General features: G+C 52.0%; 1 protein-coding gene across 9 annotated transcripts in view; it reads left to right on the top strand.

The window, feature by feature from the left end:
• Positions 1-12,364, top strand: part of PARVB (parvin beta) — a 96,833-nt gene that overhangs the window by 36,746 nt on the left and 47,723 nt on the right. For 8 of the 9 annotated variants that reach the window (XM_053584560.1, XM_053584558.1, XM_053584557.1 and 5 more), the window contains exon 2: positions 10,101-10,190. The exons of the other annotated variant lie outside the window; for it this stretch is intronic. In XM_053584560.1, the coding sequence (XP_053440535.1) occupies positions 10,101-10,190 (90 nt within the window). The remainder of the gene's footprint in view (positions 1-10,100; positions 10,191-12,364) is intronic. 9 annotated transcript variants of the gene reach the window in all.

Raw genomic sequence — 12,364 nt, 5'->3', positions numbered from 1 at the left:
CTCAAGATCCTTCTTTGTGTTTGTGGGATTAAGAGGTGGACATCTTCCAGGAGGCCCACTGTCCAGCCTGCCACGGAGACCATATGCATGGAGTACAGGGAGCTCCAGAAAGGGCACCACGGGAGGAAGGAGCGGTAGAGTCCTAAAGTCTGATCCATTTGGGAATTCACCGTGGAACTCACCGAGTGTTTGCTGAGCACCTCCCATGGTCCAGGAGCCCGGGAGACAAAGCAGGCCGTGTGTGTGTGTCCCCTGAGGACGCTGTGACTTCATCTGTGATAGTGGGATTGTGTATGGGAAGTGGGGGCCAGAAGGGCCTCTCAACATGCCTGACCTCTGAGTCCAGAGGTACACAGATGTGGGGACACCTGGGTCCTGAGGTCTTTTGCCCTTGTTGCTGCAAAGGGGCGTTGCATCCATGCGGGATGCTGGAGCTGTCTGTGTCCGGCGGGGCTGCATGAAATGGTTCTTTGAGTGTCTCAGGGGGGAAATAGCTGCAAGAATGAGGGGCTAGTGGGCTTCAAGCACCCCACAAAACCCCCTGCTTTTGGAAGGGGCTTGTCTCCCCAGTGGGCCGATTGTCTTGCTATGAAACCTCCCAGCTTGTGTCGCCTCTCGCTTCTGCCACTAGAGGGCGCTCCTTCCGGCCTTTTCCGAGTCCTCTCCCAGTTGAGCGTTTCTATGGCAGGTGCACAGCAGAGTCCATTTTTTTTCTAAAGACTTAATGATTTAATCTTCTTATTTTCTCAGCAGAGCACACTTTGGATTTCCCTGGATATGTTGAGACATTACTGATCAGATTAATTAATATGAGCTTCACAGCCCAGGAACCAGCTGAACATGCTTCTCCAGACTTATTTTTCCCATTGCCATTTCTGTTTTCTGTTTATTAAGCACGTTTCTCTAAAGGTGTGTTAATCTCACGGGGCTCGTCCCACTGCTGGAAGTGCTCAGCAGATTTCATTACCTCCCACCTCGGTGGGTCATATTTGCCTCTTGCTAGCAGATGTCTGGTCTCAGAGGGGCGGTGACTGTGACACACCCCAGGGACAACGTTGGTGTCACTTTTTTGATAATTGTTTCTTTTGGGTTCCCCCACCCCCACCTTCTGCTTCTCCTAGGCTCTTGTTTCCTTTATTATTAACTAATGACAGATTTTCATGACCAGCAGTTAAAATCACTTTGAAGTACTCACTAAAAACCAGTGTGATGGATGGTAGAAATGTGACAGGCATACCCTCTACAAATCAAGGGAGCAGAGCGCTCACATCCAGGGGCCTGAGAGGGGTTGAGATGAACATGTCCAGGCCCACGTGCTGGGATTGCCAGGCCCTTGAGCAAGTCAGGAAAAGGAGACTGGAGGCAAACAGGGTGGCCTTTCTGTGGGCGGGGGAGGCTGGCCTCGGGGATGTGTGTCTGGCTGCTCGCTGAGAGAGGAGGTAGTTGGGCAGTGTGTCCAGTGCTCCAGGAGGGTGGATCCTAGTGATGATGCCCTGTGGCAAAGTGTAAAGCCTTTGAGGTGAGGCCTGAGAGGTTGGTTCAGAGTCTCCCAGATTCTGCCTGGATGTTTTGCTTCTCGCCCAGCACTGACAAGATTTGTTCTGGTTCTACCCAGGCAAGCCCTTGTTGAGCAGATGACCCCAAATCATGCTAATCTGGTCTCTGAGTCCCGGTGCAGTGCTCAGGGCAGGGACGAGGGGTGGGGAGGGGCACGCATCCCCCTCAGCTGCTTGGCCCCGTGTGCCATCAAGTAAAGTTCATCATCACGACGGCCTTGTGATCAGGGCTGGTTTTCACCCCTCTGCAGTGAACAGACTAAAAGATTTCTGAAGTAGAAGCGTGTGAGAGGGTCCTGCAGGGAGCACCCCCACCTGCCCATCTTCTGTCTGGGTCGGTTCTGATCTGGGTTGGGGGTTTGGAGGAGGAGAAGGTGGCTTCCAGAGGGGCGGGGATACGGGACCTTTGCAGTGGGCTCAGAAGTTGTGGTGACCTGGGTGTCCTGGTGTGAGCAAAGGTGAGGTGGTCCCGGCTGGAGGAGGCAGTAGAGAGGCTGCTGGGCTGGGTGGCACATCGTGTGCGATAAGTGAGGAAGGTTTGGACTTTGTTTTGGAGGCAGCAGAGGGCAGGGACAGTCTGTAAGCTGAGGAGTGACCTGATGGACTGGTGTTCTGGGAACAGCATCTTGAGATGCTGTGGGGTGGGGTGGTGGGCGGGGGATGGCTGGAGCCCCAAGGCCCAGCACTGCAGAGGTCTGACCATGAAGGTGGGCCCGAGGACTTGACGAATCTCACAGATGAATTGAAGAATCTGACCCACCTGGCCTTCAGTCTGAAAAGCCGACCGGCTCGTTGTTTGTCTCCAAAGGATCGATCCTCCTTTAGAAATGAGGAGCCCGCGAGCCCCTCCCGTGCCCTGGTTTCTGCTTGCCTGCCTGGATGATATGTAAACCTGACATTTCAGCGTACACCTACAAGTCTGTCTTCCCGTTGTCTTCCCAGGGACAATTCATTTTTCTGTGGTTCTAACATTTGTCTGATCACCCCGAGGGCACAGGGGAAGAAGAGGTTGTGTTCCTGGGCCCAGGGAAGCATCTATTTAATGCTGGCTTCTGAGCTTGCAGCTTTTTAAAAATATATTTATACTTAAGCAGTTCCTGGTATTTGTTAGACCTAGTTTCCCTGAGACGGACGGATTCTTTCCATCACGGTGGTCTGTATTTTGGGTGCCTGCAGCAGGTGGCCCGTCTGAGTGACATCCCAGGAGGTGAGGCTTGAGAACATTGCACCAGTGACTCCCTAATTGCACAGCAGAATCCTGCCTCTTGAGTCCTCATCCTCTACATGGGCGCATTAATTGGGTTATTGGTGACCCACGACTGCCAGGCTAATGTAAGCCTTAATGGAAACCCTCTTTTTCCACCCAATTAAGTGGTGGAGGTGGAATGTTGTGTGAGAACAGTCTGTGTGCCGTTCTTCTGATTTCTCTGACTTAAATTCTCTACTTAGCTCCACTTTGCCTGTGTAAATGTGCTTGTATTCATCTGTTCATTCATTCTATAGATATTTATCAAGTAGTTATCGTGGGTCAGGTTTTGTGCAGAATACGAGGCTGAGGTAAATAGGACCTGGCCCCGTGTACACTGCTGGGGGCAGGGAGGTGGGCGCACCCCACCGTTGCATGACTGGCAGGTGAGTGAGGGTTTATCGTTGTCATGTGTGGGGAGCTGTAGGAACCAGGGGTGAGGAGTGTGGAGAGAATGCTTTCCAGAACAGTCTGGGGCATGGGGGTGGGGTTGGATGATAGAAAGTGAAGGGCAACTCAGATGTGGGGATCGTTGGGGCAGAGGTACAGAGGGGTGACCCACGTGAGTGGTCTGGAACGGACTCAGTGGCAGGTGTGTGCAGGAGCATGGGAACTGCAGCTGGATTAATGAGAGGAGGGGTCTGCTCATTGAGAGTCTTGGGGCAATACTATTAAAGGTTTGAGTTTTATCTTGGTGCTGGTGGGAGCCATGGGGTGTGCCATACCAGGGAGAGATATGGTGAGTTTTGTGTGTTAGAAGATAAGCCTTTCTCAGTTTGTACATGACAGAAAACCTACTCAAAGTGGCTTGAGAACAAAACGGAATTCATTGGTACATTTGATGGTATGGTCTAGAAGATACTGGCCTCAGGTAGGGCTTGATCCAGCAGATGGCTCAAGCGTCTAGAGTCTGTTCCTTCCCTCAGCTCTTTTGACATGGTGCCTTCATTTCCAGGTACTGTGTGGTGGTTAGATGATAGGGCAGCTTCAGCCTGCATCCTTTCTGTGTCAAGGCTGGAGGGAAAAAGGAAAGAGTACCCATCTCATTTTCTACTCCTGGTAAAGTCTGTACAGCTCTTGAGCTCTGACTGGGCCGTGTCCACCCCTGATGGTGTTCCTGGGCATATAGTGCGCCCGCTGGCTTTGTCCTGGGATGCCTGCTCCCCTCTGGGGCTGTAATACCAAGTATAAGGCCTGGGAATGGGGGCAGAAAGGCTGGCTCTTCCCAAGTGAAAGCTAGGTCTTGTTTGGCCAGAAGAAGGATAAATGGATGGAAGGGAGGAAAGAGTGGTGCTGAGGACAGTCACCTGCAAAAGGGGAGAAGCTGGGCTGGGCTGGGTAGAGGCTAGGAGTGAACTATTTAGGCCAAGGTGGTGAGAGAGCCTCCTGGCCAGGTGACACTGGGCTGGGGCCTTTGCTTTTACTTATCATCCCAGCGCCAGGATTTGGTTCTGTCTTGGTTCTTTGCATGGGTGCAACTTGGCCATGGTCTCCCCTTCCCAGGTTCTTCCCTCCCTCTGGGTAGCTCACTCTGTCCCCAGGGGGCTGACAGTCCTGCAAGAGAGTCTCAAGGCTCCTTCTGGGCCCCACAGCCATCACTGTGGTTGCACCCATTTTGTATTCTACCCTGTAGAATTGGCTGCCACTCCTTTGGGCCCCTACCAGAGCTTGTGTGTACCCCTGGCAGGTCATCTGTTCATTTTCTGTTGTTTTAGCTTTATTTTTATTTCATAAGGAGCCTATAATCACAGTCTCATGCCAAAGCCTCCCTTCATCTCCTTTCCTTTAGCCATGTGGACCTTAAGAGGTAATGCTGCTCTTGTTATGCTGGAGCATGCCCTTTCATCCCTTTCTCTGTACATTTAGATGTATACATGCAGAAATACACAATGTTGAACTTTCTAGTTGTATTTTTCATATGAATTTTGTTCTTATTTTCTTTTTGAGATGGGGTCTCACTCTGTCCTCCAGGCTGGAATTCAGTGGCATCATCATAGCTTACTGCAGCCTCAAACTCAGTGATCCTCCTGCCTTGGCCTCCTGAGTAGCTGGGACTACACGTGTGCTTCACTGTACTCAGCTCATGCTGTATTGATTTACAACCTGCTTTTTTAAACTCAGCACTATGGTCTGTATTGCACTTCATTGTGCATTGAACCTTTATAGCCTTCTCTGTGCCAGGTGCCAGGTCAGCTGCTGTGGTGGAAGTGCCCTGGACGTATCTTCCCTCTTTGGCTCTCTGCTGTGCGAGGACATGGCCTGCCCAGCTATGTGCCTAGCCCTTGGGCACCCCTCCACCAGGCTTTGTTAGATCAGGGCTGTAACCCAAGGCTTGCCATGACCTCAATAGGGACAGATCTTTAGCTGTGAGCTGTTGAAGTGGAGTCAGTACCGACATTGACTCCTTTGGATTTTACCTTATTGAAATGCTCACACATTTATTTTAGCTTCTCCAACTTGCTTCACTTTGAGAAATGGGATGGAACCTCAGTGCCCCAGCAGAACAAACCCCATAAATCAGACGTTCAGGCTGAGCGATCTGTCTGGTTTCCACAGCGGTCACGGTGGCTTTCGTATTCCCTTGGCCTTGTCAGCACAACTCAGAAACTCATCCTCTGCTTAGAAATTACAGTGTGGGGAACGAACATAAATATACCAAGCTCATTAAGACGGGCGTCCTGCATGACAAGGCCAAAACCCGTTCCTCAGGGAAAACAAACCAGATCTGCCACTTGAAAGGTTAAGAGGCTCTTCCTTTGAAGTTTTGCTCCATGGATTGCTGAAAGTCATTTCATTCTTTTCCTGCATCAGGTCAGGAGGGGCAGCTGCAGTCGGTGGAGCTGTTTGCCCTGCCTGCCTTCCACCCTGGGCAAGATTTTGTCATCCTTGCAATTTGTAGTCCTGAGCAACTTGGAGAGTGAACTTGAGTTCATGCACCTCCGGGGCAGGGCCAGGCCTCACAGTCCAAGGCATCTGCACATGTGATACGCCAGAAATAGCTCAGCCCATTGAGTGCTGACCTGGGGATTGTTCTGATCACCTTGTGTTTGGATGTCAGCAAAGACAACCCATCAGCATCTCCCCCTTGCCCCGACTGTCGAGGCTAATGATGTTTTTATTCTTATTTACATCTTCTTTGGGTCTTATTTTAACTCCACTGAGCTGTGAGATCTTCACGTGACATACAGCTGGATTTATTTTTAGAAGAACTGCTCTAAGACCTTCATGGCGGATGAATTTAATTATTCCAATAAGTTACAACTTCTGCAAAGAAACCACCCCTCTGAGCGCAGACGAAAGTTGGAAAAGTTATAGAACGCGCTCCTTTCCTTGGCAGAGGCCTGGACAGCCTCACTTAGCAGGGACGTCTCGGGGCTCCAGTGCCCCTTTGTGGCTGGGGAGGAGCTGGTGGCGGGATTGGCACAGACCTGGCCTTTCTTTCTCCTCTGTGCTGCTCTGAAGTCCACTCAGTCTCTTTGAGGAGGATCAATTGTAACTAGAGGTGGGTAGGGCTTAAAAAGGGCCGGTTGAGTGTCAGAAATTGAGGCAGCTTTCCTGCCTGCCATTTTCAAATTCTTCTTTTAGACAAGCAGCAGATGAAGAATGGCTGTTTTTGTTGGGTTTTTCTCTTTGATCCTGGTTCAGATGAGGCTCTCTGAAATTTCTCCCCCTGATCTTTTGTTCTCTGTGAAAACCAGGAAGTGCATATGTGGTATAGAAAGTCCCCATAGGTGGCCAAGAGTCTCCACGGTGCTGAAATGACATACTTACAAAAATGTCAGAAATGGAGTCAACATCATTTTGGCCACCTAGGGCTTGCGGCTTGTCTCCCCCAGGCTCTTTGTCCTCCCCAGACCACCCGCAGGTGAGCCCCTCTTTGTGTCGCCACCCCCCCCCCCGCACCGCCCTCTGCCCCCCCAGCTTCTCCTGCCCCATCTTTGCAGGGGGTGAGTCACGATCCCTTGTCCTTGCCCTTCACCCCCCACTTAGAGTCAGTAACCAGTGAACCTTTGTGTTTTCAGAGCCTTTTCGTGTTTTTCAGATCTTTTCTTTCCCTTAAGGTAACCTCGTACTTGAAACCTGCTTGTATTCAAAGTTGTTTTCCTAATAATGTCAAAAGAAAAAAAAAAGCTGCCTAAAATCCTTTTTTGGAAAGAACCTGGGTATAAATAAATAAAACCACACAAAGGAAAAGATTTAAAGAAAATCAAAGATGGAACCTTCGTGTTTGGCCTGAGGTATAAATGTGGGCTTTTTATGAGATGCTTTTAGTTTTCAGTTTTCTTTCCTCCTTTTTATGTTCTTATTGTAATTCTAAATCAGAGAGGGTTTTTTTGGTAAGCCTGGATGTTTAGGTGGAGTCCTAGCAAGTGGGCTTTGGAAGCACGGGTGTGTCCCTCTGGTACAGACAGGATAGTCAGCATTCATCGGGGGTCACTGCATGCCCACAGTGGTTCTGGGTGCTCAGCTCCTAAAATCTTCACACCCCTCCAAGGTGTATCACTGATGGAAACACGCCCACGGAGCACTCACGTGGCTTACCCGGGAGCACGTTGCTCATCAGCAGCTGAGTTTGGATTTGAAACCCAAGGTTCTAAGACCTTCCTTGTGCTGTTCCTCAAACATAAAGACCTACTATGTGCAGGAGCTGATAGCACTGCTGGGGGGTGGGCAGAAAGAGATGGCTACAGGGCTGCGTGACTTGAGTCAGGTAGAGGGATTCCTGGACTGGTAGGGGAGTGCCCAGGTGGGCTTCCTGGAGGAGGTGGCCAGTAAGTTGAGGCTTGAAGATGGGTAAGACTTAATGGGAAGCAGCGAGGTGTACAAGGGCAGGTAGAAATGGCTTCAGCTTTGCTCTGGTGGAGCCAATTTGTGGCATAGGTCATGTGGCTGTACACCTAACAGAGTAGGGCTGATAGGACCCAGCCACTCTCTCAGAGACGTGTCAGGGATAAATGAATGGGTGGCAGGGAAGGTGCCTGACACACAGTAGGTGCTCAGGAAACCTCACTAGTGACCCTCTTCCCTCTGACAGTCAGGATATGGGCTGGGCATGTGCTGCAACCCAAGTTTGCAGACGGGTGACCTCTGGCTGGCCCCTGGCCTTGGAATTATTTGCTGACATTTATAAATTGGGAGATTCCACCCAAAATCTCATATTTCTAGCTTTTCTTAAAAACTTAGACGATCTGGAGATTGTGGCCTGCACTTCCCACTCTGCTGTCGTGGGCTGAGTGAGGAGTGAGGAGTGGCAGGGGTACTCACCCCACCAGATGCTCTCCCCGTATCTCTCTGCTGACTCGGCCTCCCCAGCTGCTCCCGGCAGGAACATGGCACTGCTAGGTGAACTCTGGTGCACTTGGCATTGACTCCCTCATCGGTGGTGGGGTTTGTGTGGACAAAGGCATCCATCTCAGAACAATGCAGAAACTCAGGAAAACAAGTGGGGGATGGCCTTTCCCCCTGGATCACTGATCTCACGAAATCGAGCCCCAGCGCCTTGGAATGCTCACAGCCTCTGCACACACCGCCCGCAAGCGCGTGCCAGGCCAGCAGAGCTTCTCTGTGACTCAAGACAGCCGGCATTTTGCATCTTTGAAGTGTTTTTCTTTCTGGCAAGCGGACCAGTACTTTAAAAACCAAAACATTCCTGGGATTAAGAGAAATCCACTAAGCTGGCATGGTTAGGTCCTCAGGGAGGGAAATGCCATGGGCACGAGAGGAGCCCTTCCTTCCAAAAACCAGAGCGATTATCCCAGGATGGTAGTCGGGTTTAGAAGAGACTCTGTTCAGCAGAGGGGCTGTGTCTTTGGGAAAGTAGGAATGTAGCCTGACCTACAAGGGCATCTCAGGAAACTTTGTGTGGTTTAGTGCCAGCAGCCACCAGGCTGGGCTTCGGGACGTCTGGCTCTGATCTGCCACCCCTGTGCTTTGCACGGCGTCCCAAAAGCCCTTTGCCAGATTCTTGCTGTCTTTCAAGGCTGGCTCCATTGCTGTGTCCTCCAGGGAGCCTTCCATGCTTCTCCATGGAATGAGGCATTTCGCCCTCCACTTGGTCACTCTTCCCGGGGTTTGTTCCCTTCTTGGAGGTTGTGACACAGCCATTATTTATCCACTGCTGTCCCTCCTGCTCTAGGGTGTGACTTCTGGGCCACCTGCTGGACACTCATCATCCCCCTCATTCCCCAGAACCCTGTGAGGTAGGTACACTGCCACCCCCACATTATAAATAGGAACCCTGAGGCTTAAGGAGGTGAAGGGACTTACCCAGGGCCACATGCCAACAAGTGGCAAATTGAGATTTGGACCAGGGCTCCGTGGCCACAGGCCTGTGTGTGTCCTGCCCGCCGAGCGGTCCACTGGGTAGTGCCCCCCCAATCCCCCAGGCCTTGTGTATAGCAAGCCCCTTCTCAATTTGTTGTCGTTCAGGAGCACGGGCGGGTTTTGTGAGCATGTTTCTCGCTTATTAAGGTCACAAAATCTCTGGTCCCACTTAGTGTCATCTTTGATGTTCAAGGGTGGTGTGGAAATTTCTCTGTTTTTATGTGACCCAATTTCTGTGCTTTGAAAATGCTGTTCCTTTTCTCCTCCCTCTCTGTGATTTTGAGACCAGGCGAGCGGGGCTGGCTCAAAGCATCCCCTGTCGGCCCCCGCTCCCCCTCACCTCCCGGGCCCTTGCTACGTCTCTGATGTCCAGGTATATCCGGTACGCTGATGATGTGCCAAGCCTCAGGTCTGGCTGAGAAGAGTCACGGGCTCATTCACTCACCTGCGTGGCTCACCTCGTGAAGCCCACCTGTATGGCCTTCTGCTCACGGGAAACTAGGTCTTCTGTTCTTTCTCTGCTGTCAGCATAACCACTGCAGCCGGCCTCCCAGGAAGGGACCTCCTGGGCCTCTTCTGTCCTCTCTACCTGCAAGACGATGCTCTCGAGGGGAAGGGAAGCAACCCCACCTTTTCAGGCCCTGTTGCTGGGTCCAAGCTTTGCCTCAGCAGCCGTGGGCAGATCTGGAAGCATCTGCAAGCATCGGGAACCTTCAGTGTCTTAGCATGTGTTTCAAAGAGCAGTGAAAACCCAGGGGCAGAGTTTGGCTGGCTTTGGGGATGCTTGGCAAGGGGGAGAGTTGCAGAATGTATTCCTGGTCCAGAGCATTTTCCTTTGGACTCTTTCTGGGCAACAAGCCTATTAGGAATGTTTGTTAAATGCTGAAAAACAGGAGTTTATTTCTCTCTACTTCCACAGCCAACATGGGAAGCCATCTGCACTAACCTGGGTTTTCTTTCTTTTTGCTCCACAGTGAGTGACCTGCAGGAAGAAGGCAAAAATGCCATCAACTCGCCGATGTCCCCTGCTTTGGTGAACACTCACCCCACAGACACCCAGCTAGGTACCGCCTATTTCCCCAACCCCTGCCCTGAGGCAGTCGGGCTCTTGGGGAGTCCGATAAGGAGCCTGAGAGCTCTGGCCTTCTGACCCAACGCTGATGGCATCAAAAGCCTAGGTTCTTAGGTACAGGTAGTGTTTAGGGACGTCCCTGGGGGTAAAGCAAGTTCTCCCTTGGACACTTCTGCCCCCCATCTCAAATGTAAGTGCTGTTTATTCAGGTGTGGTGAAGCCAACAGGTGAGGGGGAGACTGACATTGAAAAAGTAGCTTGTTGTGCTGACAGGGCCGGGAGGAGGGGCCATACCCCACCACCAGGGCAGGATGAAGAAGCGAGGCCAAGGACTTCACTGTGGTTTTCTGGAGGAGTGAGTGAGGTGGGGGAGTGGCTCAGGATCGGCTAGTTTGAATCATTTGGTGGGCTCCAGGCCTGGAGGCTGTCCTGAGTTGTCTCATACTTGGTCCTGGGGCATGTCCAGCGGGTATTGGAGTGCAGAGCCCTGGGTATATCCCTGGGCTCCGTGGCTCCAAGGCTCTGGGCTCTGCATTGGTGTCATGAGAAAGCCTCCCTCAGAGGGAGGGTTGTTTCCTGTCCCTAGCAGTTAGGGAGGATCAATCTCTCTAGAATCAGCAAGGCCCTGTGATGTGTGATGTCAAAGCATCAGTCAAAACAGAAAATAAAAAGCATAATCAATAAATGCACTCCAGGCTGGTGTGATGGCTCACGTCTGTAATCCCAGCACTCTGGGAGGCCAAAGCAGGAGGATCCCTTGAAAGCACAGGAGTTCAAGACCAGCCTGATCAAGAGAGAGACTCTGTCTCTACTAAAAATAGAAAAATTTGTCAGGTGTGGTTGTGGGTACCTATAGTCTCAGCTACTTAGGAGGCTGAGGCAGGAGGATTACTTGTGCCCAGGAGTTCAAGGTTGCTATGAGCTAGGCTGATGCCACGGCACTCTACCCAGGGCAACAGAGTGAAGCTCTGTCTCAAAAAATAAATAAATAAAATAAAATAATACACACACACACCCCCCTCCCAACTCTGTGCCAGCTGGAGCTGCCTGACGCCCAGGGCTTGCTGGGGTACCTGCTGAGTGGTGAAGCACCCTGCACTTGCTGCCCGCAGTAATGAGGTGACAGCCCAGTCGTGTTTCCCTTGAAGTGTCTAGATCCGGTACCTCTGGAATATTCTGCATATTTCCAAACCTCGGTTCAAAGGGAAATCCCAGCTGATCCCTCTTTTGTAGTTTCTGGAAGGCCAGGCCGGCAGGAGCTCGTGAGAGGAAAGGCAAGTGCGGGCGGGTTCAGCCCGCTGTGCTCCCGGAGGTCCTGCCGGGGCCCCGCAGGGCTGCTCCGTCTCCTCTCGGACAGGTGGCTCTTTGCACTTTGCTGCTGCTGTCTTCGGTCTGGTTGGAGCTGCTGCCAGGCTGATGTTCAGAGCCCCTCTCTGCAGGGGAGACTGAGGACCAGCATGTGGCTCCGGGAATGAGGCTGCTTTGTCCAGGTTTCTCCTGCTTGGCGCTGTGGACCCCTGTGGCCATCTGTGCTCTGGAGGGTGTCGACCAGTGTCCCTGGCCTCTGCTTGCCAGGTGCCAGTAGCATCCCCACCAGCTGGGACAACCACAAATGTCTGTAGACATTGCCACGTGTCCTGGGGGCACGGCCGCTCCTGGCTGAGAGCACTGCCTTAGACCAGCAAGAGCCCTAGGAAATAGGAAATTTATATTAAGCGTGACAAGAATTTGAGATAATCTCAGCAGAGACCTACAGAAGAGGGGTGCATGGGCTTAAGTACCTCCATTTTAAATATGCTCCTGGGGACTCTGGGAATGTCTGGGAGCCACTCCCCTGTAAGCTATACATACGAGCAGCCCCTGGTAGACTTGGGGGCAAGTCAGGCAGTGGCCTGGGAGGGCTGAATGCCAGGGTCCCAGCCAGTGCAGGCAGGACTCACTAATGCTGACGGTCAGCAGGGCTGATGGTGTGAAGTCCAGGGCCCCCAGATGCAGGAATTTCTCCTCCACGTCAGGCTCTTGCCCTGGGAGATGCCGCTGATCCCAGGTGGGGGAGGCTCTAATCCCAGCCTCCCTTCACCATCCTGAGATCCCAGCTGGGTCTGCAGCCAGACACCCACCACAGATAACACCTGCTGGGGGCGTGCACCTTTCTCTTGGGCCCAC

The sequence above is a fragment of the Nycticebus coucang genome, chromosome 3, assembly GCF_027406575.1.
Source record: "Nycticebus coucang isolate mNycCou1 chromosome 3, mNycCou1.pri, whole genome shotgun sequence".
Classification (NCBI taxonomy): Eukaryota; Metazoa; Chordata; class Mammalia; order Primates; family Lorisidae; genus Nycticebus; species Nycticebus coucang.
The sequence above is the reverse complement of the archived record's forward strand: the minus strand, read 5'-3'. Positions and strand labels throughout refer to the sequence as shown.